This window comes from Suricata suricatta, chromosome 8 (assembly GCF_006229205.1).
Source record: "Suricata suricatta isolate VVHF042 chromosome 8, meerkat_22Aug2017_6uvM2_HiC, whole genome shotgun sequence".
Taxonomy (NCBI): Eukaryota; Metazoa; Chordata; class Mammalia; order Carnivora; family Herpestidae; genus Suricata; species Suricata suricatta.
Window position 1 is genome coordinate 43,201,462 of NC_043707.1, and position 23,240 is coordinate 43,224,701.

The following is a 23,240-nucleotide window of genomic DNA, read 5'->3' on the forward strand; positions in this document are numbered from 1 at the left end:
CCTGCCCCTGCTCAATCTCTCTCTCTCTCTGTCTCTCTCTGCCCTGCCCCTGCTCAATCTCTCTCTCTCTCTGTCTCTCTCTGCCCTGCCCCTGCTCATTCTGTCTCTCTCAAAAATAAATAAATAAACATTTTTAAAAATCTTAAAAAAAACAGAACCACCGTACGACCCAGCAACTGCACTACTAGGTATTTATCCAAGGGACACAGGTGTGCTGCTACGAGGGGGCACGTGCACCCCAGTGTTTACAGCAGCACTATCGACAACAGCCCAAGGATGGAAAGAGCCCAAATGTCTATCGATGGATGAATGGATAAAGAAGATGTGGTGTATACATACAATAGAGTATTACTCAGCAATCAAAAAGAATGAAATCTTACCACGTGATGGTATCATGCTAAGTGAAATTAGTCAGAGAAAGACAAGTATCATAGGACTTCACTCATATGAGGACTTGAAGATGCAAAACAGATGAACATAAGGGAAGCAAAACAAAAATAATATAAAAACAGGGAGGGGGACAAAATATAAGAGACTCTTAAATATGGAGAACACACAGAGGGTTACTGGAGGGGTTGTGGGAGGGGGATGGGCTAAATGGGTAAGGGGCATTAAGGAATCCACTCCTGAAATCATTGTTGCATATATACTAACTAACTTGGATGTAAATTAAATAATAAAAATAAAATAAAATAAAATACAGCCCTTCCAGAGAAGAAACTGAAAATGGTTCTGAATAAGGTATAGCTTCGGATCATGTTTTTCATCACCAGCCTTATGAAACCAGGAAAGCCAACATGAAGGTTTTGGGGGGAGGTAGTAGGATCACAAGGTCACGACCACCCCAGCCCAAGCGGTCATTCCCTTCAGATAGAACGTATTCGTTTCTGTGGGGACAATGAGGTGTCCAGGGGAGGAGAGGGGGTTTCTGCCCGCGTCCTTACAAGTCCTCTTTGTCCGTTCTGAGCGGTCCAGAACAATGGCCCCGTTCATTTCTAATCCCGATGTACTTTGTTCATGTGAGTGGGAAGAGGCTGGGACACCAGCAGAGGCCACAAAGCTAGTGCTCCTAGGCTCTCAGAAGCCAAGAAGCAGGGTGGAGATGCTGGGAGAAAGGGTCCCAGGGGCCGAGCCTGGCCCAGTGTCCTTGCGGTGGGCGCCTGCAGCCGAAGGTGCGCAGGCGAGGAAGGAGATGGGTGTCTCCCACAGGGGCCAACAGGCCCCAACGCAGCTTTCTCTCTAGTGTTCCACTGCAGACAACTGCAGGGAAGAATTTGGCTGAGAAAACCCATTTTCATTTTTCACTTGAGATACTCAGGGCAGACGGAAGCTGAACTCGGCCAGGAGCTGGGGCTCTCACACCAGGAGACCATGTCGGGGGGAGTAGGGAAGAGGGACACTGGGCCCAGGAGACCAACATCTGAGTAGGGTCCTGACATGTCCTGGAAAGGGTCAGATGTCCTGATGGACAAAAGCTGGAGCAATTCCAGGCACCCGAAGACTGTTCCTAGAGGAGCCTTAGGGACGCCCACAAAAGGGCTCCCTGGTGAATCTGGCTTCAGAACAGACTCTTATTTCTGGGTACAAGAGGAAGCCTAGCTTTTCATGCAGAGCCACCTCCTAGCGGTGTCATAGAAGGCAGGAGAGGCTGCCTTCACCTCCTCTGGGCCCTCTGGCTTCACAGTGGATGCCGGAGAGCAGGGAGGCCTTCGAGGGAAAGGGCCTCCCACAAAGGGGCCTCCCGTCACAGTCTCTTTCTATTCCACAACGAGTTCTTTTGGCTTAGGATTAGAACGCTCTCCCCTTTGCACAGTGAAATCTTATACAGAAGTGTGATATAAAAAGTGCAGAGGTGAAGGCCCAGAGCCCCACCACTTACTATCTCCCGAGGGTCCCCTTCCTGTGTCCCTAAAGCACCTTTCTGGAACCTGAGGCTCGGGGAAGAACTTGAAAATCAGTACTCTAGGGCAGTAGGAACTCCAGTTCCCGGACCGAGACAGCAGCTGCCTGCCCTGAGGAGCCTTGTCCTGAGAAAGCAAGAGTAGTGTCATGGCACCGAGACCTGGTGGCCCCTGTGAGTCGGCCCCAAGACCGTGGTGGTGCAGGACAAAGGGCCCCAGACTGGAAGTCACGAAACCTGGAGTTGAAGCTGGACTCCGCCATTTACTAGTCCTAGTATCTTGAACATTATCATACAGCCTTCCTGGGCCTCAGTTTCCTTATCTGTAAAACTGGGCTAACAATACTGAGCCCACAGGGTCAGCATGAGCACAGGATCTGACAACAGCAGACCTCAGCAAACATTAGCTGGGTCTGAAAGAAATCAGTGATAACTGGTGCCTCGGGTTCAATGTCCATCCTTCCGGGCCAACCTCAGATTCTTCACAGCACTGGCCGCAAGGTAACAGTTAAGAGATGCCTGTCTGCTCCTCAGAAAAAAAAAACTTGGACAGGATGCGCAAGGCTCAGCTCCTGGCGGGTGTGGGTCAGATCGTACATTCTAGGGGACGTGCCAGCATAAGTGTCTCCAAAGCGTATGACCGGTTATTCACCAACACCATTGAGAAAGGTCTTCAGGCAGAAAGAATGCCATAGAGCCTAAGAACTCAGATAGATGACTCGGACCACCAGCAGGCTACCGGCTGCCAGAATTCTCCAGAAACACATGTGGCTCAGAGCAAGTCAGCAGCTGCTCTCAGGAGTCCTGGGAAGTCTCTTTCTGGGCCTGAGCTGGTTGGAAACAGCAGCCAAGGAGGGCTCTCCCCCAACCAACGCCAACACACACTCACCCAGGGGCTGCTGGGAAGCCAGGCAGCTAAGCTCCCTAGCAGAGCTAAGGTCCAGGATATCCCCTTTCTGTGAGTGACCAGAGAGTGACACAAAAAAGACAGGAAAGGAAAAAGGGGGCAGTCCATCTCCAACATGAGCACAGAAGGGTCTCTGACAATCCCTCCTGTGACATGAAGGGGTCAACTCTTAAATGATAATACTCTGGAAGGGGCTGGAAGTTAGTCATCCATTAACAGCCTCCTTAGTGATTAACAGCCTGGATGACAGATTAAAGCACAGGGTAAGACCCCAGGGCCAGGGAGGGGAGTGGGTGATAAAGACAATCTTCACATGTTTTGCTGGTGCCTAAGCCGCCCAACCAGGACTATTCAGGGTCCCCTCTGCCTCCTGGTCCACTCTGTCCTTAATCACAGTGTCTTCCCAAGTTCCTGTAACAAACCACAGTCCTTAATAATTGTATCCTATTTCTAATGACGGCACAGTAAACTCCCTGGAAGCCCATGGGTAATGGGTGCTTGGACACATCAGAGCTTTGAGGGCCATCTGCTTCTACCTCTCTGCCAATGACTGCACCTCGTCCTCACATTCTGGCCAAGTGCTTACCCAGTCTCACAGGTGCCTCTGCAAGAGGGGGAGACTTAGCTCTCTCTCTTCCATCTGGGGCCAGCTCCAGCTATAGCTGTCCCCTTGGGCTTGAACCCATTGGTCCTCCATGGGTCCACTGCTTAGAGCACAGTACTCTTCTACAGACTGGCCGTTAGCTAGTTGGGAACCTCTCAAGTCACGACAGGGCTCAGTCACTCCAGTGCCTTCAACCCTTGCTTAGGAAGTACAGATATGAGCCTCATGCCATCACCTTCCACCTCTAGAACGTTCAGTGTACAGAGCATGAGTTCACAAGACTTCAGCGTCTGACTGGTACAGAGCACGAGGAATCTCACCTTCCTCGTTCTGGAAGCCATACTTCTTTTAATGCTGCCAAAAATCACATTACCTTTTCTGTCAGCCATGCCACTTTTCACTACATTGCATTTCTGTGAACCATAGGTCTCCTCCCCTACAAAATCTTTTTAACAACACCTCTACATCTAATATATGTTTAGTTGCTTTGGGGGCCCATATGTAGGGCATTGGTAAGTATTCTCGCTAGATTTTCTATTAGGATGCCCAACTAGTATTCTAGCCTTCTTACATCTTTTAGGATCTAATTCCACGCTCTTAGGAATTAACCAGTTCTCCCTGCTTCCTGTCATCTGGGCCACTGATGAAAAAGGTGGATAAGGCAGAGCCCTTCACCATCGTGGACCATCTCCTTTCAGATGCAAACAGTGCTATCTTCAACCAAAGACTACAACTAAAGCCTTAGCACCAAGCTCATATTTTCTACCTTAACCCCAAGGGTGTCATGGAAGAACTCACCAATGTCTTACTGAAGTCCACATTTCCAAATTATCTAAATGTCCATCCTTGAGGAAGTGCCCAAATAAAAAGCAATTTGTCTACACAACAGAATTCTACACAATACTTTAAAGATATGGCAAATGTATTTATTACAAGACATACATTTTTATGTTAGCAGCATGTATAGTCTGTTCTCAATAGGCACAGAATCCCTCTATAGGCAAGGAACAGTGTGCATTCCATGTAAATGCATAGAAGAAAGTCAAACGTGAAACACACCAAGCTGATGTTACCTGTGAGACCAGGATTGGGGTGGTAGTCAAGGAGATAAGGATCTAGATTTCAGTTTTTGTAAGAATGCATTCGCCTATTGATTAAAATACAATTCTAGGGGCACGTGGGTGGCTCAGTCAGTTCATGAGCTCAAGCCCTGCATCAGGAGCCCTGCATTAGGAGCCTGCTTCGGATTCTGTCTCCCTCTCTCTCTGCTGCTCCCCTGCTCATTCTCTGCCTCTCTTTCTCTCCAAAAATAAAAATAAACCTTAAAAAATAAAAATTTAAAAAAAAATTTCAAGTCACCCAGAGAAGAGACCTCTGGGGATTTCCACGCTCTATCAGGTTAGGATAGGTTTCCAAAGACAGAACAAGGCGAACGTCAAACAAGCCGTGTGTGGTTCGCACTGGTCATGGCTTCCTGACCCAATGCGGATAAAATGGCTCTTTCATGATTTGTCCAACCATCTCTCCTCCTTGCCCTTTGGAAAATCTTGCTCTTCACAACTGCTCAGACATCAGCCAGGGGCTCCAAAGTCAGGTCAGTAATCTGTCTGCCCTGCAGCAAAATTCGTCAGGACTCGGGAATATGTCAGGAAGCTCGTCAAAGTGTGCAGTGAGTATAAACAAGGGCCGCCTGGGCCACTCAGACGTGACCAGGGCTGCTGTCAAGGGCAGTGGGAAGATCATTCCAAGGTATGTTTCAGGAGTTTACAAGGATCATGTCCCAAGAGCAAGATAGCCAACAGTGACCCACCAGAGGCCCCCCCCTCAAGTGAAGCAGCTACGTGTTACAATGTACAGAAGACACACCCCCTCAGAGTGTGCACCGAGTCCGGTGTGCCGTGGGGACGTGGGGAAGGGGAGCGACCCTAGTAGATGGCAGCTGTCCCAAAGTCGCTGCCCCAACCTATCCCAAAGTCGCTGTGTCATCAGTGACGTTCCTATTTAACCTGACCCCTTGCTTCTAGAAGATCCCTGCTTCTAGAGCTGAGCCTTTATGTCAATCACTAACAAAAGAGGAAGAGAAAGCACCCCTTTCAGCTTATGGGGCACCTCAAAGGGATGGCTTTGGTTTGTCCTCATGACCAGCAGATCCTGCTGGACTACAGATCTAGAACAATGTGCCGCGGCTTAGGGGAAGACAGCTGGCCGGCATAAATAAACGTCGTGGGGAAGAGGGGCAGGAGGGAGAGGGAGATGTTCGATGTGGTATAACAGGATGGCCACCTGGGTTCTGTCCACCTTCCGTTTGCTGGAGGACTTAGCAAATACTCACAATCTCCAGACATCAGTATAAAATTAGGGTTAACCTGTAAGGTCCCTTCTAACTCTGTGAAGTGGGCAGGGGGGACCCTAAGAAAAGGAGGAAGAAGGGGAGAAAGGGAGAATGCCATAGCGGCTCTATGTCAGTTTTTCTGGAAATGATCTGATTGTCAAAACTGTTTTTCCTTGATGTTTAATGAAAGCCTTCCTGGCTGCAGTTTGGATGCACGATCCCCCCCTCCCCAAGAGCCTCTGCAAATAAGGAGGTGTCCGCGGGGACTCTGAGCTGCCTGGTCACTGGCCCCTGCAGCCCCCCTCTGTGTGGCTCAGCGGTCTCTTGAACCGGCCTCAGGAGGTGACACAGCTCTTGACTCTGACAGCCCTCCCTCAACCAGAACCAGAGTTCCCAGAAACGACAAAGCAGGTCCTGAAGGGAGCTGGGGGTCAGGGAGGATTTCTGCTCCAGCCACCGTGGGCTTTAACATCACATCACAGCCCACGCGGGGCACTTTTCTGTCGCTTCTGCACTTTGGAGGGAAGCCAGCCGGGGGACGACAGCTGCTCTGCTCTAAGTCTCCCCATCTGCTCCTGTCTTTCTGAGTAATCATAGGGAACAGACACAGCGAAACAAAAAGCCCTCGTGGTGGGGGAGGAGACAAGACCCTCTGCTCCCCTAGGACTCAGGGCAATCACTCCCCCCAGAGCTGAACGGCCCCCTCCACGTTATTCCCAGATTTTGAGGTCAGGCATCCAAAATAGCACGCCAGCATTCCTCCCCTCCCCTGCTACACTGCCTGCTTAGCCAGGGGCCCACAGGAGGGCCAGAGCCTCCTAGGAAAAAGCCTTGACCTTCTCTCAAGCAAAGCTGTTTCTCCCCACTGCTACAGAGACACCCCCCCGCCGTCCAAGGGGTTCGCCAACCTCTTACCTTCATCCCGAAGGACTGCATGCGAGTGGCCACCTCTCTCCCAATCCTGCCCAGGCCAAGAATCCCCAGGGTCTTTCCATTGAGCTCTGTTCCCATGAACTGCGACCAAACAAGCAAAAGGCAAAGACGCCGAAGTGAGTGGCAGATGGACCCCGGGCACCAAGGGGGACAGGGTGGGTCAGGACAGGGGCAGGGGCGAGGCGAGGCCGGCTGCTCACCTTCTTCCGTTCCCATTTGCCGTCCTTCATGGAAGCTGTCGCTTGGGGAATCTGCCTGTGAGGACAGACGCAGGCTGAGTGGGGGCCCAGGCGAAAGGCGGGACTGGAGGTCCCCACAGCGGCCACCTCTGACCGTCATTCCTCTGGGGAACCAAGCTCAGGCTGGGTCTGGAGCTCAGGTACAGAGACACCGAGGAGGGTTAAGAGGAGGGTCAAGGGAGTGGGGCAGAGGGAAACCCCCCAGCGAGGCCTGACGGGGGGCCTTGGGGTTTCTGTCTCTGTCCAGGACTCTGGGTCGAGGTTCCAATTCCACCTCAACCACTGAGCGACTTTAGGCACGTAAGAAGCAAAAGACAACCCTCCGGGGTCCCAGGGATAACAAAATGGGGTATTGAACGACTCTGATCACATCAAGTTCATCATGGAAGTTCAAGGACTTTCATTTTCCTTTTCCATCCAAGGCTGCAACTACATCTTCCACTGTATCAACAGCTGGTTATTTCATTCTTTCTTGAGAGGTTTTCTTTAAATTTTTTAAATTTATTTTTGAGAGACAGAGAGAGACACAGCAAGCAGGGAAGGGTCAGAGAGAGAGGGAGACACAAAATCTGAAGCAGGCTCCAGGCTCTGAGCTGTCAGCACAGAGTCTGACATAGGGTTTGAACCCATGAGCCATGAGATCATAACCTGAACCAAAGTCAGATGCTTAACTGAGTGAGCCACCCAGGCACCCCTCCTTGAGCGTTTCTTAAGCTGCAGCGGTCTCAGGCTCCCCTGGGACGGGGGTGGGGTGGGGGGCCACAGTCCATACCAACTCCTGTTCCAACACCCAGCCTATCTCTTCCTATTGGTTAACACAAAGGTTTGAGTCTCCACCTATTTTCTGGAGGGGATAAAGGAAGTTAAGGCAGAGTCACAGATGATAGGGTAAGATTATGTCATCCAGGGTTCTCTAGAAGTGGAAAAGGGAAACAGGAAACAATGTTTAAAATGTTTAAAGAGCAGAGCACTTGAGTGGCTCAATCAGTGAAGCATCTGACTTCAGTTCAGGTCATGATCTCACAGTTTGTGCGTTCGAGACCAACATCAGGCTCTATGCTGACAGCCCAGGGCCTGGAGCCTGCTTCAAATTCTGTGTCTCCCTCCCTCTCTGCCCCTTCCTTGCTCACACTCTGTCTCTCTCTCTCAAAAATAAATAAACATTAAAAAGATGTTTAAGTAGTACTGTCTCTATTTTAGACACTCCATAAATACATAGACAAGGGGTGCCTGAGTGGCTCAGTTGATCAAACGTCTGACTCTTGGTTTTGGCTCCGGTCATGATCTCACCGTTTATGGGTTTGAGCCCTACATTGGGCTCTGAGCTAACAGCATGGAGCCTGCTTGAGATTCTCTCTCTCTCTCTTTCTCTCTGACCCCCCCCCCCGCCCACACACAAGAGCTCCCTCTCTCTCAAACTAAAAAAAAAAGAAACTTAAAAAAGAAAAATGCTTAGATGCATCTTAGCACCTGTCATGCTCACAAGAAATTCGTGCAGAGAGACAATGGGGAGACTAAACACCCTGAACAGCGTTACCCACCCCATTGGACGTAGCTGCATCGACTCAAAGCCAAGGAGGACATCCTCTCCACAGTTAGCCTCCAGAAGTCTTGAAATGAAGTCTTTCCCACCAGCCACAAAACTCAGGGCAGGTGTGTGTGCGTGTGTTGGTGCATGCGCATGCACGCTAAGCACATGTATGTAAAGAGAGAGATTCCAACATACCATCCCTGTGTCTCCATCTCCCTGAATTCTTATAAAAATTATAAGAATTTCGTGTCTACACACGCCGACACACTTCCCTTGGAGGGTCAGGCTGCGGGGGAGTCTAGGCCCCTGGGATGCCCTGGGTAAGCTCACAAAGCTTCAGTAACAGGCTTCTTGGGGAGAAGCTCCCATCAGGTCCATCAGGCCCCAGTTGTGGGTTCTCATTTCAGGGCTGTCCCAAGGACAACGACTCGCCTTGAGGAAGTGCTTCCTTCTCGGCAACGCTAGCCTGATAACGTGCTGACCTGGTGACACAGGGCCCACCCACCTCCCCTCCGGCCTGGCTCATGCCCTACTCTGCCCTCCTGAGCCCACAGTGCCATCTGAGTGGGCACAGGACGTTCCCAAGCCACTCTACCCAGATGCTCATGAATGCTCCCCAGGCTTTAGCACTTGGGGGTCCTCACCAGGCCAGTCTGGGCAGGACCATGATGGGGGTGAGGGGTCTCCCAAGAACCAAATGGTCGCCAGCCTGACTCACGAAAGAAGGTATAGCCAGGGAGATGAAATCTACGCAGGTCGTGTTCGCCTCTCTTTCTTTGTGTGTCACTCTTCTTCTGTACCTCAGGAACTCCTGCCACCTGTACAAAGTCCCCACCGTGCAGCCCATGCAGGCCCTCTCTCCACCCCCATTGCTCAATGCTCCATGCTCCCAATCATAGGTCCACAGCTCCCACAGTGCAGTCGCTGCCGCCGGAAAAGCCGTCTGAGCAGACGTATGAGAAGGTATGAGAGACCGGCGGTTCTGCCTTCAGAGGGTCCTTCCTTCCTCTCCCTCACTCCCTTCCTTCCTTCCTTCCTTTCCTTCCTTCTGAGAGGCAGAGACAGAGCGGGACAGAAGTTCTGAAGCAGGCTCTGCGCTGTCAGCAGCAAGCCCAATACAGGGCTCGAACTCACGAACCATGAGATCATCACTTGAGCCGAAGTTGGATGCTCAACGGACTGTGCCACCCAGGTGCTTGTTTCTTAGTCACCCAGGTGCTTGTTTCTTAGTTTTGATGTGTCCTTGATAAGTAAGGTTGTTGGATGAGGAGTTGGAAATGGGACACTTCCTTGAAATCCTTCTAATTTACCTGTTTTTTAAAATAAAGTTGGGTCCTGGAACAGGAGAAAAATTATTCCTGGCTCCCCAGCCTTTCCTTCTACTCCAGAAAAAGAGTAAGAGAATTAATTAGACAGAAAGCTGATAGGGACGTCCCTCACTCAAAAACCAAGGACACCACTGAATTTAATTGCACAGGTGAAGCCAGGGCATCCGGCCACTACACTTCGCCAGGGGGAAATACATCCAGCCCAGGGGTTCTAGAAGCTGCAGACAGCCAGCTCAGGAACCCCTTCCAGTCCCCTCTCCTCTTCCCTGGCCAGTGAAGATCAGTGAATACCTAAGAGCTCAGGCGGAAATCTGGCCGAAGAGTTAGAACAAAAGTCAACCCCTCCAGACCCTGTCCCAGCAGGAGGGAGAGCAGGTCTGAGAGGGAGAGAGAGTTAATTTCTCAGCGCAAGAAGCTTCAGGCCTGAGCAGAGAAGTTAGGCGTCCCGGCTGCCTGGGTACCCCTGGTTTAGGATCTAAGGGTGTGTGAAGGAACCCAGCAAGCTAACTGCCCTGTCCACTGACCACAAAAGTGCTGCATGGCCCATTCAACAGCAGTGCTCAATACCATCATTTTAGTACCCAACATGTTACATGTCACATCCATGACTTCCTAGGCTGTTCCCTCTACTCAAGAGGTCCACGCCCCCACAATTCCTGCTGAGAGAGCAAGACATTTGACCACTTGAGTCCCCTTGTGTTAAGAATCCACAGGTAGGTTCACGGAGCCCAGAGCAGCTTTTGCTCCCTGTTGTTACAATAGACATCTGTAGGGACAGTGACAGAGGGAAGTCCTGAAGGCCAGGGGAGTCAGAGAGGGACACAGCCTAGCTGGGGGATCTAGAGAGAGCATCTTAGATGAATTAACACTCCTGCTTCATCTTGAGAAATTTACCCAGAGAAAGATGATGGAGAAGACTTTAGTTAAAAATTGTGTCTCAGGGAGGCACCAGGGTGGTTCAGTCAGTTGAGTGTCTGACTTTGGCTCAGGTCATGATCTCACGGTTTGTGGGTTCGAGCCCAGCATTGGGCTCTGTGCTGACAGCTCAGAGCCTGGAGCTTGCTTAGGATTCTGTGTCTTCCTCTCTCTCTCTGCCTCTCCCTCATTAGCACTCTGTCTCTCAATAATAAAGAAATGTAAAAACAAATTTTTTTTTAAATTGTGTATAGGGGCGTCCGGGTGGCTCAGTCAGTTAGGTGTCGACTTTGCCTCAGGTCATGATCTTGGGGTTCGTGAGTTCAAGCCCCGTGTTGGGCTGTGTACTGAGCTCGGAGCCTGCTTCGGATTCTGTGTGTGTGCTCTCTCTACCCCTCCCCTGCTTTGTCTCTCTCTCTCTCTCAAAAATAAATACACATTAAAAAAAATGTTTAAATCTCAGTTTTGTCATTAAAAAATATGTATCAATATTTCAATTTCTCTCTCTCAAAAGATAAACTTCTATGTAAAGTTATTTGAATTTAAAAAAATTTTTAATGTTTATTTAGTTTTGAGAGAGACAGACAGAGTGTGAGTGGGGGAGGGGCAGAGAGAAAGAGAGAGACCCAGAACCAGAAGCAGGCTCCAGGCTCTGAGTTGTCAGCACAGAGCCCGACGCTGGGCAGGGCTTGAACCTACAAATCGTGAGAACATGCCCTGAGCTGAAGAAGGACGCTTAACCGGCTGAGCCACCCAGGCACCCCTGGTTGAATTTTTAATAATTAGTGTGATAAAAAGAAAGTACTGGAATGACTTGGGGGAAAAAAGAGATAATGGGGAAGGATTTCAGGGAGCAGAAATCGCATTTTTGAGGCTGAGAATTTGAAAAGCCAGAGGATGGGGCTGACAGTGGACGGCAGGAAACAACTAAGGAGAAAAGGAAGAGGACACGCAGCTGTTTGCTCCACGAGCTTGCTCCCAGGTACTGAGCAGCCATGCCGGAGCCCCCTTTCCACTGGCAAGAAGCCACTTGACCTTCGTGCACTAGAACCAGTGAATCGAATGATCCGTAAAGGACTGATGGCCTTGACAGTTCTTCATAGTCTGCGTGTTGCCAAGTGTCTCCGGGTCACTTCGTTTGGGGAGGACATAATCGTGGACATGGCCGAGAGACGGGCTCTACAGAGGACTTACCTGGCCAAGCACAAGATCATCCCGCAGGTGAGCTCCGCAGCGCTGAGGCTGTTCCCGTTGGGGGTGCTGAGGAGCAAAGGAGAGAGGGGACTTCGGTAGGTCCAGACCCCATATTCCCACTCCTGTCTCGATGGAAAGCCTTGAGTGCAGGGTGCTGGCTCTCCGCTCCCTCACCTCACCCACTCTTACCACCTCCAACCCCATGCCTCCCTCTCCGTTGGACCCCTCCCCTAATCCCAGGGCTAGAAGGAACCCCCTCGCCCTGGCTCTATGCTTCCACGCAGAGGGATGTCCCTTCGAGAAACACACCTGGGCTCTCGACCCAAACTCCCTTCTCCCCAGGCAGAGAAGGGTCTCTCTCGATTGGGAGACACAGGTGTGGCTCAGCCCCTTTCTTTGCTCTCCTTTCAGGAACTCCCAACCTACAGGAAGCCAGATTCCCCCTGTTCTGTGCCATCCATCTCACGGGGGCTGTGCCCGAGATGGCTGAGCAAGGCCATCAAGTTCAGGTCAGCCCACTGGCCGTACACCTTCATCAAGGGGCCGGGCCTGGCTTCTATCCAGAACAAAGCTCTTATTTTTAACTCCACTGGACTGACTTCTCTATCTCTCAACAAGTTCTCAAGTGAGGAGGCTCCCTCACACCCTCATGCCGACTCTGCCCATTTCACAGAAACCCATGTCAGGTGCTAGTGTTCTTTTCTCAGAGGCTCTTTTTTTTTTTTTTTTTTTTTGGTTTTGGAATAGTTTATTAACACACATGTTCAGCCTCCTTTTCCTTTATTGGATCTTTGCATCTCTGGAAATGAGGGTTACGAGGGGGAAAAAGTCAAGAGAGCCTATCAAAAATAAAAAAAAGGTAAAGATAAAAGGATTCTTGGATTCTGTCTTTCTACCTAAGGAAAAGGCTAGATGCTGGAGGAGGGGCAGGACTGGGGGAGCCTATTCTGGGTCCAGGGCACAAATGCAAGATGAGCTAACATTTAACATTTCTTCTGCTGGATACTGACCTCAGATGACCAATTAACCCCGAGGCTATAGGAGGAAGTGGCGGGAAGGGAGGGCAAGATGTTGAGGACACAGCCTCCCAAGGGAAGGGAAAAGGCTCAGGGACAAAGAAGAGGGCTAGAATAACCTTGCCACGCCATCTACGTGCCATATGGGAGCTGGAAACCAGTGGGGCCTCGCCCTGGCATGGGGTCCTGACCTCTGCTCTGAGTTTCTGCAAAAAACTGCTCCAACAGGGACCCTTTCCCTCTTGGCCCTGGAGTGTGAAAAAGCACCTGTGGTCCTGGCTGCAGAAGGGGGCGGGGACGTGCAGAAGGGAAAGAACGGAGTCATGCAACAAACAGGCAAAGGCTGTGCTCTGCCAAGCAGAACTCAGGGAAAACTTGGCCCCTGACGAAACAGCGGAGCGGAAGGGGCTGTGCAGGGAACGCAGATGAATTCACTAACATTCTTCTGATTCCCAAACCAGGCTGCCGTTCAGACATCTGTGGGGTGAGTTTGGGAAGAGATCTGCTATGACCAAGAGAGCCTCCTGGTCCAACAGCCAGGGAACCACTACGTGCGAGCACGGACCACCTGTGTGGACTCAGCCTGGACCAGCCATCCTTTTGGAAGCCCTTTCTCCTCTGCCCTGGCCTTCCTGAAGTTCCCCCCCCCCCCCGCCCTCGTGGGGAGCCTCCACACGCACTCTTCCGGGCTCCACAACTCACTTCATGACCAGAATGCCCTTCCTGGTGGCAGCCTCCAGGTCGACGTTGTCCACACCTGTGCCAGCCCTGCCCACCACCTGGAGCTTCTCCGCTGCGTTGATGACATCAGCAGTCACCTTGGTGGCTGAGCGGACGATGAGGCCTTCACAGTCCTAAGGCAGAAGAAACATCTGAGTCCATAGTCAGTCTTCCAGACCTCCTAGCCCCTCTTTGCTCACAGTGGGAATTCTTGCCTGTTGGTTGATTTTGGATATATTCTGAGTAAGGAAGGGTCTGCCGTCAGTCAGGCCTGGAGTCAAGTCCAAGCTCCATCCCCCAGGAGCTAAGAATGTGAGATCTGGCCTCCTCCAGTGCACGAGGAGGAAATGAGCTAAGACAGGTAGCACCAGGCATGCTATCCTGCCCCACTCAAAGGATGTGACCTCCTCCATCGGACACTGCCCCCCTCAACGGACATGACCTCCTCCATCAGCCAGTGCCCCACTCAACAGACATGACCTCCTCCATCGGACACTGCTGCTGAATGGGAGAGGTGGGACTGAGTTCTACTTTGTAAGCCCCTATGACTGGCACACGCAGGGCACTCAGTAAGTGCTGGCTGGCTGAGTGACTAAAAAGTGAACAAAAGACAAACTGTTGAAAGGCATTTCCTAAAATAGAGCCCAAAGTAAGGGGACGAAGGGAGAACAATTAAACCAGTGTCTGTTGCTGTTCGGAAGTGCAGGCCATTTTAGACTAAAAATATACACATGCAAAAAATAAATACTTTCTGGATTCATTGAAGGTGCTTTATTTGCACTAAGTTAGACTTCAAGACAGTCTTTCTTAGGCTTTTCCAGAATCTTGTGATAATGTTCTCTGGATATTGTTGCCCACATGGACGGAACTGGAAGGTCTTATGCTGAGTGAAATAAGTCAGTCAGAGAAGGACAGATACCATATATTTTCACTCCTATGTGAATCTTGAGAAACTTAATAGCAGACCATGGGGGAAGAGAAGGCAAGAGGGAAAAATAGTTACAAACAGAGAGGGAGGGAGGCAAACCACAAGACCCTTAAATACAGAGAACAAACAGGGTGGATGGGGGTGGGGGGGAGGGGAAGGCAGGTGATGGGCATGGAGGCGGGCGCTTGTTGGGATGAGCAGTGGATGTTGTATGGAAACCAATCTGACAATAAATTATATTCATTAAAAAAATAAGGATATTGTTGCCCAAACACTCAAGGAACGTCCCCAGGAAATGGACCGAAAAGACAAGGGCACACTCCATCCCAAACTGGCTCTCCAGAGCCGTGGCAGAAGGGAGTGCTATTGCAAAAGCAGGAAGCTGGGGGTCGGGAGGCTGGGTTGCAGTTACAGCTCTGCCAAGGATAAGGTGGGTCACAGTGCTAAGTCACCTGCTCCCTCCCATCTTTCCCTATAAAATACAAGGGCTGCAACAGATGGCCCCACATCTACGTGAGCCTCTCTGCAATCTCCCCAGGGGAGCTCACACCTGGATGCCAGGAGAACCTTCTCCCTTCCTCACCCGCCACAGGGACTGGAAGACAGAGAGGGCCACAGCATGGGCACCTTATTCCTCCAGTGCTCCCTGGTGGGGGGCCATGCCTGAGCACAGACAGCCAGATGCAGGACCCCTCCCAGGCACCCCAAGCCCTTTCATGTCCGCAGTTCTGCAACAGAACCTCAAAATATGAGACTCCAAGAAACACTTGATCAGCCTCTGGTCCAACTGTATTGCACAGATGAGAAACAGAAGCCCAACAAAATTAAGGATGCCCGTGTTCCATCTTCCTGCCCTTTTCCTGCCTTCCTTCCATCTGTGGGGTGTCTGGTAGGTATGGACCTGGCCTTATGCTGGACTCTGTCAACAGAGGAGTTACGTCACAGTCCCGGCCCTCAGGGAGCTCACAGCGACAGACGTGCCGAAACTCACCATGACACACATAGGCGGTGGTGACCTTGGAGCGTACAAGGCACACGCACCCAGCAAAGTTAGAGGAGCCAGACAGGAGCCACCCTGTCTGGGCACACTGCCAGAACTGGCCAACGCCAGGGGGAATCTCGAGGGTGCCTGGAATGTCTCACTGTAAAGCAGCCTAGTTGAACATCAGCCAATGCCCGGGCAGACACTGCTGTGGGACACTGCTGACTGCCCCACATTCAAGTCCACTGCACTTGGCTCCAAAGAAAAGGATCCCCCTGGCTGGCCAGCCATGACCAACTTTTCAAGACACAGCAAACTCCCCTTCCATGAAGCCTTTGCCAACAGCCCTGGATTCAATACCACTCCCTCCCCCTATTCTTGTAACATCTGTCTTACATTCAGGGGTCCTCAGTCTGACCTGCAATGGGGGCTCCTCATCTATAAGCTACATCTCTAAAGCAGGATTATTTTAATAGCTATTAACTTATTTTTGGAAAATAATTTATTTTATTTATTTATTAACATTTATTTATTTCTGAGAGACAGATCTGAGCAGGGAAGGGGCAGAGACAGAGGGAGACACAGAATCCAAAGCAGGCTCCAGGTCTGTGCTGACAGCTCAGGGTTCGAACCCATGAACTGGGAGATTATGACCTGAGCCAAAGTTGGATGCTCAACCGACTGAGCCACGCAGGTGCCCCAATAACTTGTTATTTTAATAGGTAAAATACTCCATTGAATAAATGAATTCAGTGATTTGAGAGGCTATGGAAACCTAAACAAAGTTAAAGGCAAGTGATAGGCTTAATAGGTGGAAAAATGCTTTGCACCAGGCATAACAGAACAACACCTCACCACCAGAAATAATCAAGGCTTCCTACAAATCATTTTTTTAAATGATAAAAAAAGGCAAAGGTCTAAGTAGGCAATGCACAGGAGAAATACAAAGTGGCCAGGAATTTATAAAGACTCAAACACTAGATATCAATAAAATGTAATTTTATTATTTTTGAGAGAGAGAGAGAGAGAGAGAGAGAGAGAGAGAGAGAATGAATCTTAAGCAAGCTCCACGCTCAGCTCGGAGCTCCATATGGGGCTTGATCTCAGGAACCGTGAGATCATGACCTGCGCTGAAATCAAGACTCAGATGCTTAACTGACTGAGCCACGCAGGTGCCCCAAGAAAATGTAAGTCTTAAAATGTGGTATTTTCAGGGGCACCTGGGTGGTTCAGTCAGTTAAGCATCTGACTTCAGCTCAGGTCATGATCTCACGGTCTGTGTGTTTGAGCCCCGTGTCAGGCTCTGTGCTGACAGCTCGGAGCTTGGAGCCTGCTTTGGATTCCGTGTCTCCCTCTCTCTCTGCCCTTCCCCCACTGGTGCTCTGTCTCTGTCTCTTTCTCAGAAATAAACAAACATTAAAAAAATAAAAATAAAATAAAATGTGGGATTTGCAGGCATCATATTCGCAACAGGAAAAGTGATAATATTCAGTGTTGGTAAGAGTGCAGGGAAACACCATAAACTGCAAGAACTTTCCAGAGGGTAATTTGGCAGCGAGTAAGCACATTTCTTTCTGGGGCACCTGCGTGGCTCAGTCAGTTAAGCATCTGAGTCTTGATTTCAGCGCAGGTCATGATCTCACAGTTCCTGAGATCAAGCCCCATATGGAGCTCCGAGCTGAGCGTGGAGCTTGCTTAAGATTCATTTTCTCTCTCTCTCTCTCATTTCTTTCCAGAGGGTAATTTGGCAGCGAGTAAGCATTCCTCTACCACCTCAGGTCACTGGTAACACTTTGAGGAGTAAAACCTCCTTTGAAGAGGCCAGTCCAGGACCAGGGGTCAAGATTCAACTGACAAGCAGCAGACCTGGGAGCAGGACCACCCAAAGCATCATAACCTTCTAGTATCAAGTTCCTGGGCCCCCAGTCTGAGGCCGAGTCCTGCTCCAGATGCTCGACCCAATCCCCAATCATGCCCTTGGGCCTCAAGAGTCTGGCCTCCTCAAATGCCTTCTCCAAAGACACCACTGCCCTCCCCAAACCTTGGGAGTCTGCTTCCCACCGGGTTGGCCGCAGGGTCCCCGCAGCCCAGCCCACGCTTGCAGGCCCTCAGGACAAGCACAGAAAGGGGGCTAGTTCTCTTTAACAAGTGCAGTCTCTCTGTGGACGGATCTCCCTAATGGATTGTCACTCTGTGGTCTCTCCACACTCTTCCCCTCGAGGGTGATGCCCTCAACCCAGCTTCCTCTGAAGCCAGAAGTCTGAAGACTCTGTATCAGACCAGCACAGATGTTTGTTCAGACTTCCCCGATCCCAAGCAGGGGATTTGCTCTCGGAGACGCCCCTTCAGCTGACGCTGGTCCCCTCAGAGCACCACATCCCACATGGCCAGGGTTCGCTGGCTCTCAAGGTCTCGTCCACCCTCAACTGCCCCCACTTCATTCAGCTCTTCACTCAACTGCATCCTCGATTGACTGATTCAATCAGCACGTATTTCTTGAGCCTCCTCCTGGGGCCCCCTCAAAACTCCTGCACTCCTCAGGGGTTCCACCCCTCCTCAGGTCACAGGTCATCCTGCCAAGATCTGGCTCCAAGCTGAGTGCTCCTCTGCTTAGGCAAACTGCAGCCCCTTGCCTGCCCTCCCCCCGTCCTCCGTGCCGGTTCCAGGGACACCTTTCTTCTCCAGTGTCCTGCAGTCCATTCTGGCACCTCTTGACCCTGCACCCACGCTGCTGTCTCTTGCTCTCTTTGGTTGCCTTAGAGCTGGAAACCCGCCAGTGCTCTGCTGATTTCCAGCTGTTCCGGACAAACCATGCTAACTCAGCAGCGGAAAGCTGTTCACGTTTCTCAAGTTCAAACATGCTTCCTTTCCCAAAGAGGACAGGCTCAGCCTTGAGGGTGATTTTAGCATTTGCTCGTGCCTCTCACTTAAATCATACGGGCATCCTAACTCTCCAGGTCATGTTCCGCAGCTACAGAGAATGCAGCGAGATTTTTTATGTGCGATCCTGGTTAAGTAGATGGCTATTTAATTTTACAAATCAAATCCCTGTGCAAAGTCTGGGGACTTGCTATTTTAAAGGAGCCTTTCAAAAGATGGACTTTTTTTAAATGTTTATTTATTTTTGAGACAGAGAGAAACACAGCCTGAGTGGGGGAGGGGCTGTGGGAGAGGGAGACACAGACTCCCAAGCAGGCTCCAGGCTCTAAGCTGTCAGCACAGAGCCGGATGCAGGGCTCGAACCCACGAATTGAGAGATCATGACCTGAGCCGCAGTTGGACGCTTCACCGGCTGAGCCACCCAGGCGCCCCTCAAAAGATGGATTCTTGCATGGAAGTTTTTCCCCTTATCTTTCTTAAAATACTGACATACTGATGAAAATATGCTCAGTAAGTTACATACATTACTACTAGCATGTGGTTTAGTGGGTTCTGACCAGCCCTGCTATTCAATAAAACAGAAGAAAAATTATGTATTACATATAGTAAGGACATTATTTCACAAAATTGTAGTGCATGTGTACACATGTGTATGTGTACCCAGAGTTATGATATAAAATGAATTTCTTCTTGTGGCTCATGGTCAGAGTTTAAAACCCACTGATATGTGGCAAGATTTTAATGTTCCCGCATACTAAGTTTATTTAGGATCACACGTCTGATGATGGAAGAGCCTATGAGCTCTGTGAATTCTGAACACGATGCTTTATTATTCCAAGCCAGTGTTTTCCGAACTTTTTTGACTAGGACTTACAGTAAGAAACATCTGTTTAAGTTGGGATTTTATGCTCACAAGCCACACAGGCACCACGACTCCCCATATCACTGAAACAAATTTTATGATACAATACTCAGCCTATCTGCCTTGCTCCCTGCTACTACTTATTTTTTTTCTTAAAATGCTAATCATGCCCCATGAAACTAACTACCCCCTACCCACCATGTGCCGGGAACTGCTTTGAGTCTGAAAAGCACCATTCTAAGGGGGTCATTGTACTTGCTGACCACGGAGTGAGTGAGAGCAAACTGTGCCTGTCCGGAATACCAAGGAGTGGGACCAGAGGCTAGTTCCCACTTCCTCTGGCATTAGAAGGATTTAAATGGGAGCGGGCAGGGGGCCCCAACACAGATATCTCTGCACCCGGAGTAAAAAGACAGTGCGGATATGAGTCCCCTCCAGGGAGCTGCCTAGGTCGACTAACTGGCATTCTGATGTGAATGTTCTACAAAGACAGCCACAAAGGCTTGGGGGGCAAGCCGCCAGCCAGGAGCTGACAAACACCCTCCTCTCCTGCCAGGAGCTGTCAGTGCCTTTACAATGTCCTCCAAGTTCAGTTCCAGACTCCAGCAACCCACCCAGCCAACTTCTCAACTTCATGGAACCCCTCCGGGACTGGTGAGGCCTCTGGTTCTTCTTAGTTCTGCCTGTACCCCATGCTGCCCCTCCCTGGAAATCCTAGAAAGTAAGATTTCTGATTTCCACAAGAAGGCTGCCCTTCCCAACCTGGTGCTCTGGCGGAGGGAAGAGTCAGAAGCTGATCTAGAGGCCACACCACTGCCTTCTGGCCACTGCCCCGAGCTAAGGCCACTAATGGCACCCATACAAAAGAGGAGGCGACACAAGCTGAGGTGCCCGCCTCCCATCCCGTCCTACCTTGGATGGGGTCCTGAGCCCCTGTCCCCCACCCTCATTCAGAGCGATCAAGCCCCTCGTCTCCACGTTTGCAGCAGCAGAACAGGCAGAGGCTAGGCTGAGGGGTGAGACGTCTCACTTGGCACTCAAGTACTGTGTCGTCTGGTCAGTACTACTTTCAGGACTGATGGCCAGGCTCCCTAGCCAGTCCACACGCTCCTTGAAGGCAGGGATCAGGCAGACACTTTTCTAAGAACAAGGCGGTGGGGATGGGGGAGGGGGGTACACTCATGGAGAAACACCGCCGCAGATCCGAGGGCAGACGAGGACCATGTGGTTCCGGCACAAAGAAAGCAACTGCTGCCGCCTCAGTGGTTTGAGTCCAGGCAGCCTCCGGGGAGGAAATGGAGGGGTGGATGTGCGCTGGGGTTGAGCGAGGTTGGTAGGAGGCACTGCGGGGTGACTGGGGGGTGGGGGGGGAGGGGAGAATACATCGGACCATGGGGCACCGACACCGGGGGATCTGGGGGCAGGAACCAGAGTGAAGAGCTCACAAAAGAAATGTCCTAGGGCTGCACGAGGCCACCAAACCTCACAGGACCCTTACAAACAAGGCAGAGGAAGACGTGAAGCAGATGGCGCTAACTGTGAGCACGCAAACGGACACACGCCTGAGAAAGATTTGCTAAGAAAACAGAAAGGTCCTGGGGGCGTTTGGGATCGAATCCGAGCCCGGTCTGGTCATTCCTGACCAGCGAGGAGGCCAACGGTGAGGCAGGCGGGCAGAGGCGTTAAAGCCTGGAGCTAGCGGGCTGCGGCGGCACTGCGTGGGCGGCCCGGGGACCTCCGGCGCCCCCCGCCCGCCCCCCTTCCCTCCGAGAGCTCTGCGCGAGGCCGAGGGGCGGGGAAAACTCGCGGCAGTCTTGCATCAGACGAAAGGCGGGTGCGGCGTTTGCTGCCCCAGCCGGGCCGCCTAGCCTGCAGCCGCTCCGGCGGCCACGAGACCTGCTGGGACTCCGCCAACGCCCCCCACCGTCCCCTGAACCCCCGCCCAGGAAAGGCTGGACTCGCCGCCGGACGAGCCAGGACTCGGCCCAGGAAGGATCGCGGGTCTCTGGGCTCCCCGCGGGGAAGCCACTTTGGCGCCCCTTCCCCCGGTGCCCCTGCTCCCGAGTTAAGAGGCAGCGCAGAGCTGCCCAGACCATAGCACGCGAAGGCTCCGGGCAGCCGCGCCGGCATCCCGCGGGCAGCCCGCAGGACGAGTCCGGGCAGCCTGCTCTTTGCCATGCAGGTGAGAGGCACGCAGGCGCGAAACACGCGGTTGCAAACTGAACGCAAAGTTTGCATCCTGCAGCTCGCGGCTGTTTCTTCCTCCCTCCTTCTCATCTCTCCCCCAGTCTCCACTCTTAGGAGGCCCCAGTGCTGACAGATACCCGGGACGGGGCGTGGGGGGTCGGGCGCGCTGGCCCCGGCCCGATTCCGCAGAGGATGCCACCGAGCCCCAGTCTCTCTCTCCCGCTCGCCTCACCTGCAGCTCGGCTATCAGCTCCTCTTTGCTCAGGTTCTGCTTCTCCACCACCTGCAGCCCTCCATCTTGCAGGATCTTCCGGCAGCAGGGGTCCAAGCTATCGCTGATGAGCACTTTCCGCAGATTTGCAAAAGCCATTGCTGGAATCCGCCTCGGAATCGGCCGCTGGCGCCGGGCAGAAGCACCTAAGCGGAGGAGCAGTTGTTCCGGCAGGCGGGCTGGTGTAACTGGGCAGGATTGTGGGTCTCCCGCTCCCCTTTATCTCCCCCTTCTGCCTGTACCGCCTCCTTCTGATTGGACAAAAACCCTCAAACTCTCGGTGACTCCGCCTCCTCCTCGCCGCTCTGAACCTCCGGTTCCCCGCCCACTTTATTATTCTCCAACGGTGAATTTCTCAATCTTCCCTACACCTGGTGAGCATCTAGCAGCACAAATTTGCGCTGACTAGCTGATTCATATCTGAAACAGAAATATTTGTTCTCACTGCGAGAGAAACGTTTCATGTTCACTTCTTTCTGCCTCAGAACATATTCAAGAATTCCCTAACAATAATTTATTGAACGCACCTACTATGTACAAGGCACCGTGCTGGATGCTGACGGGACAAAGACATCCTGGGCGGGGGGAGCCTAACACCGATGGTACCAAAGGCAGACACGGAAAGCTAAACAGTAAGAAGAGGAAACTTTCTGAGACCTCACAAAGCGATGCTTAGTTACAAATGAATGAGGGAATGAGAATTACGAGTTTGAAAGAGAATAAAGACCGAGTGCATTTAAAGCAGAGCCAGAATTTTTGCTCGTTTGCTATTTTCCTCTCCCCCCACTTCGTCTCTGATTATGAAAAAGACAAAAAGAATGTGAGGTGTCAAGTCTGGTCTAATTTCCATGCTGATCAAGGAGGCCCTTCCCAGCTCTTAACTCCTTTATGTTTAAGCCCCACCACAAGTGTGCTATCCCACGCCCCTCTTTACACAAATATTGGGAAAAATCCATTTTGGATTTTTGAAGACCATCTAGGACTAGAAGCAGAATCAGCCATGCTCCTTGGTGAATTAGCATTCAGTTTTGTTAACTTATCCAGCCATGAGCTGTTTGTGTGCTCCGGTCCTGAGAACCATCCAGCACAGCCTAGGGGCACGGAGAAGGTGTCCAGCAAGGTTGCCTTTCATCTGACACTGATCTCTCTGAAGTCAACCATTCTGTGAGGCCTGACGATGAGGAAATAAGACATTATCTGCCTTCAAGCTGCTCTTAGTCAATTGCCTAATCTTGAAAGCCTAATAGGAAATAACCAGGTGGAAAAGAAGTGACATTTACAAAGGTCCAGGGTGTGAAGAATTGCTGAAAGAGATGCCTAGGGTGCAGGAAACCAAACTATGGAGGGGCCAGGATTGCCCTTGCCTTTAGGAGGAGTTTGAATTACACTCCAACATAGGGCGGGGGCGTGGAGTGATTTTTTTGAGATGTGATTCACCAATTACATTAGCTGAGCTGAGCCCTGACCCTGCTAATGTAGATAAGATCCCTCTGTATCCACCCCATTCCTAC

At 51.2% G+C, this 23,240-nt stretch overlaps 1 protein-coding gene across 1 annotated transcript in view; it reads right to left on the bottom strand.

Annotated features, from left to right (window-relative positions):
* The window catches only part of PHGDH (phosphoglycerate dehydrogenase), a 32,414-nt gene extending 10,470 nt beyond the window's left edge, over positions 1 to 21,944 (bottom strand). The window contains exons 1-5 of the mRNA XM_029947715.1: positions 21,691 to 21,944; positions 13,602 to 13,753; positions 11,884 to 11,949; positions 6,877 to 6,931; positions 6,659 to 6,757 (exon numbers count right to left, since the gene is read on the bottom strand). Of these exons, the coding sequence (XP_029803575.1) occupies positions 6,659 to 6,757; positions 6,877 to 6,931; positions 11,884 to 11,949; positions 13,602 to 13,753; positions 21,691 to 21,828 (510 nt within the window). The 5' untranslated portion in view covers positions 21,829 to 21,944. The remainder of the gene's footprint in view (positions 1 to 6,658; positions 6,758 to 6,876; positions 6,932 to 11,883; positions 11,950 to 13,601; positions 13,754 to 21,690) is intronic.
* Positions 21,945 to 23,240: the final 1,296 nt, after the last annotated feature.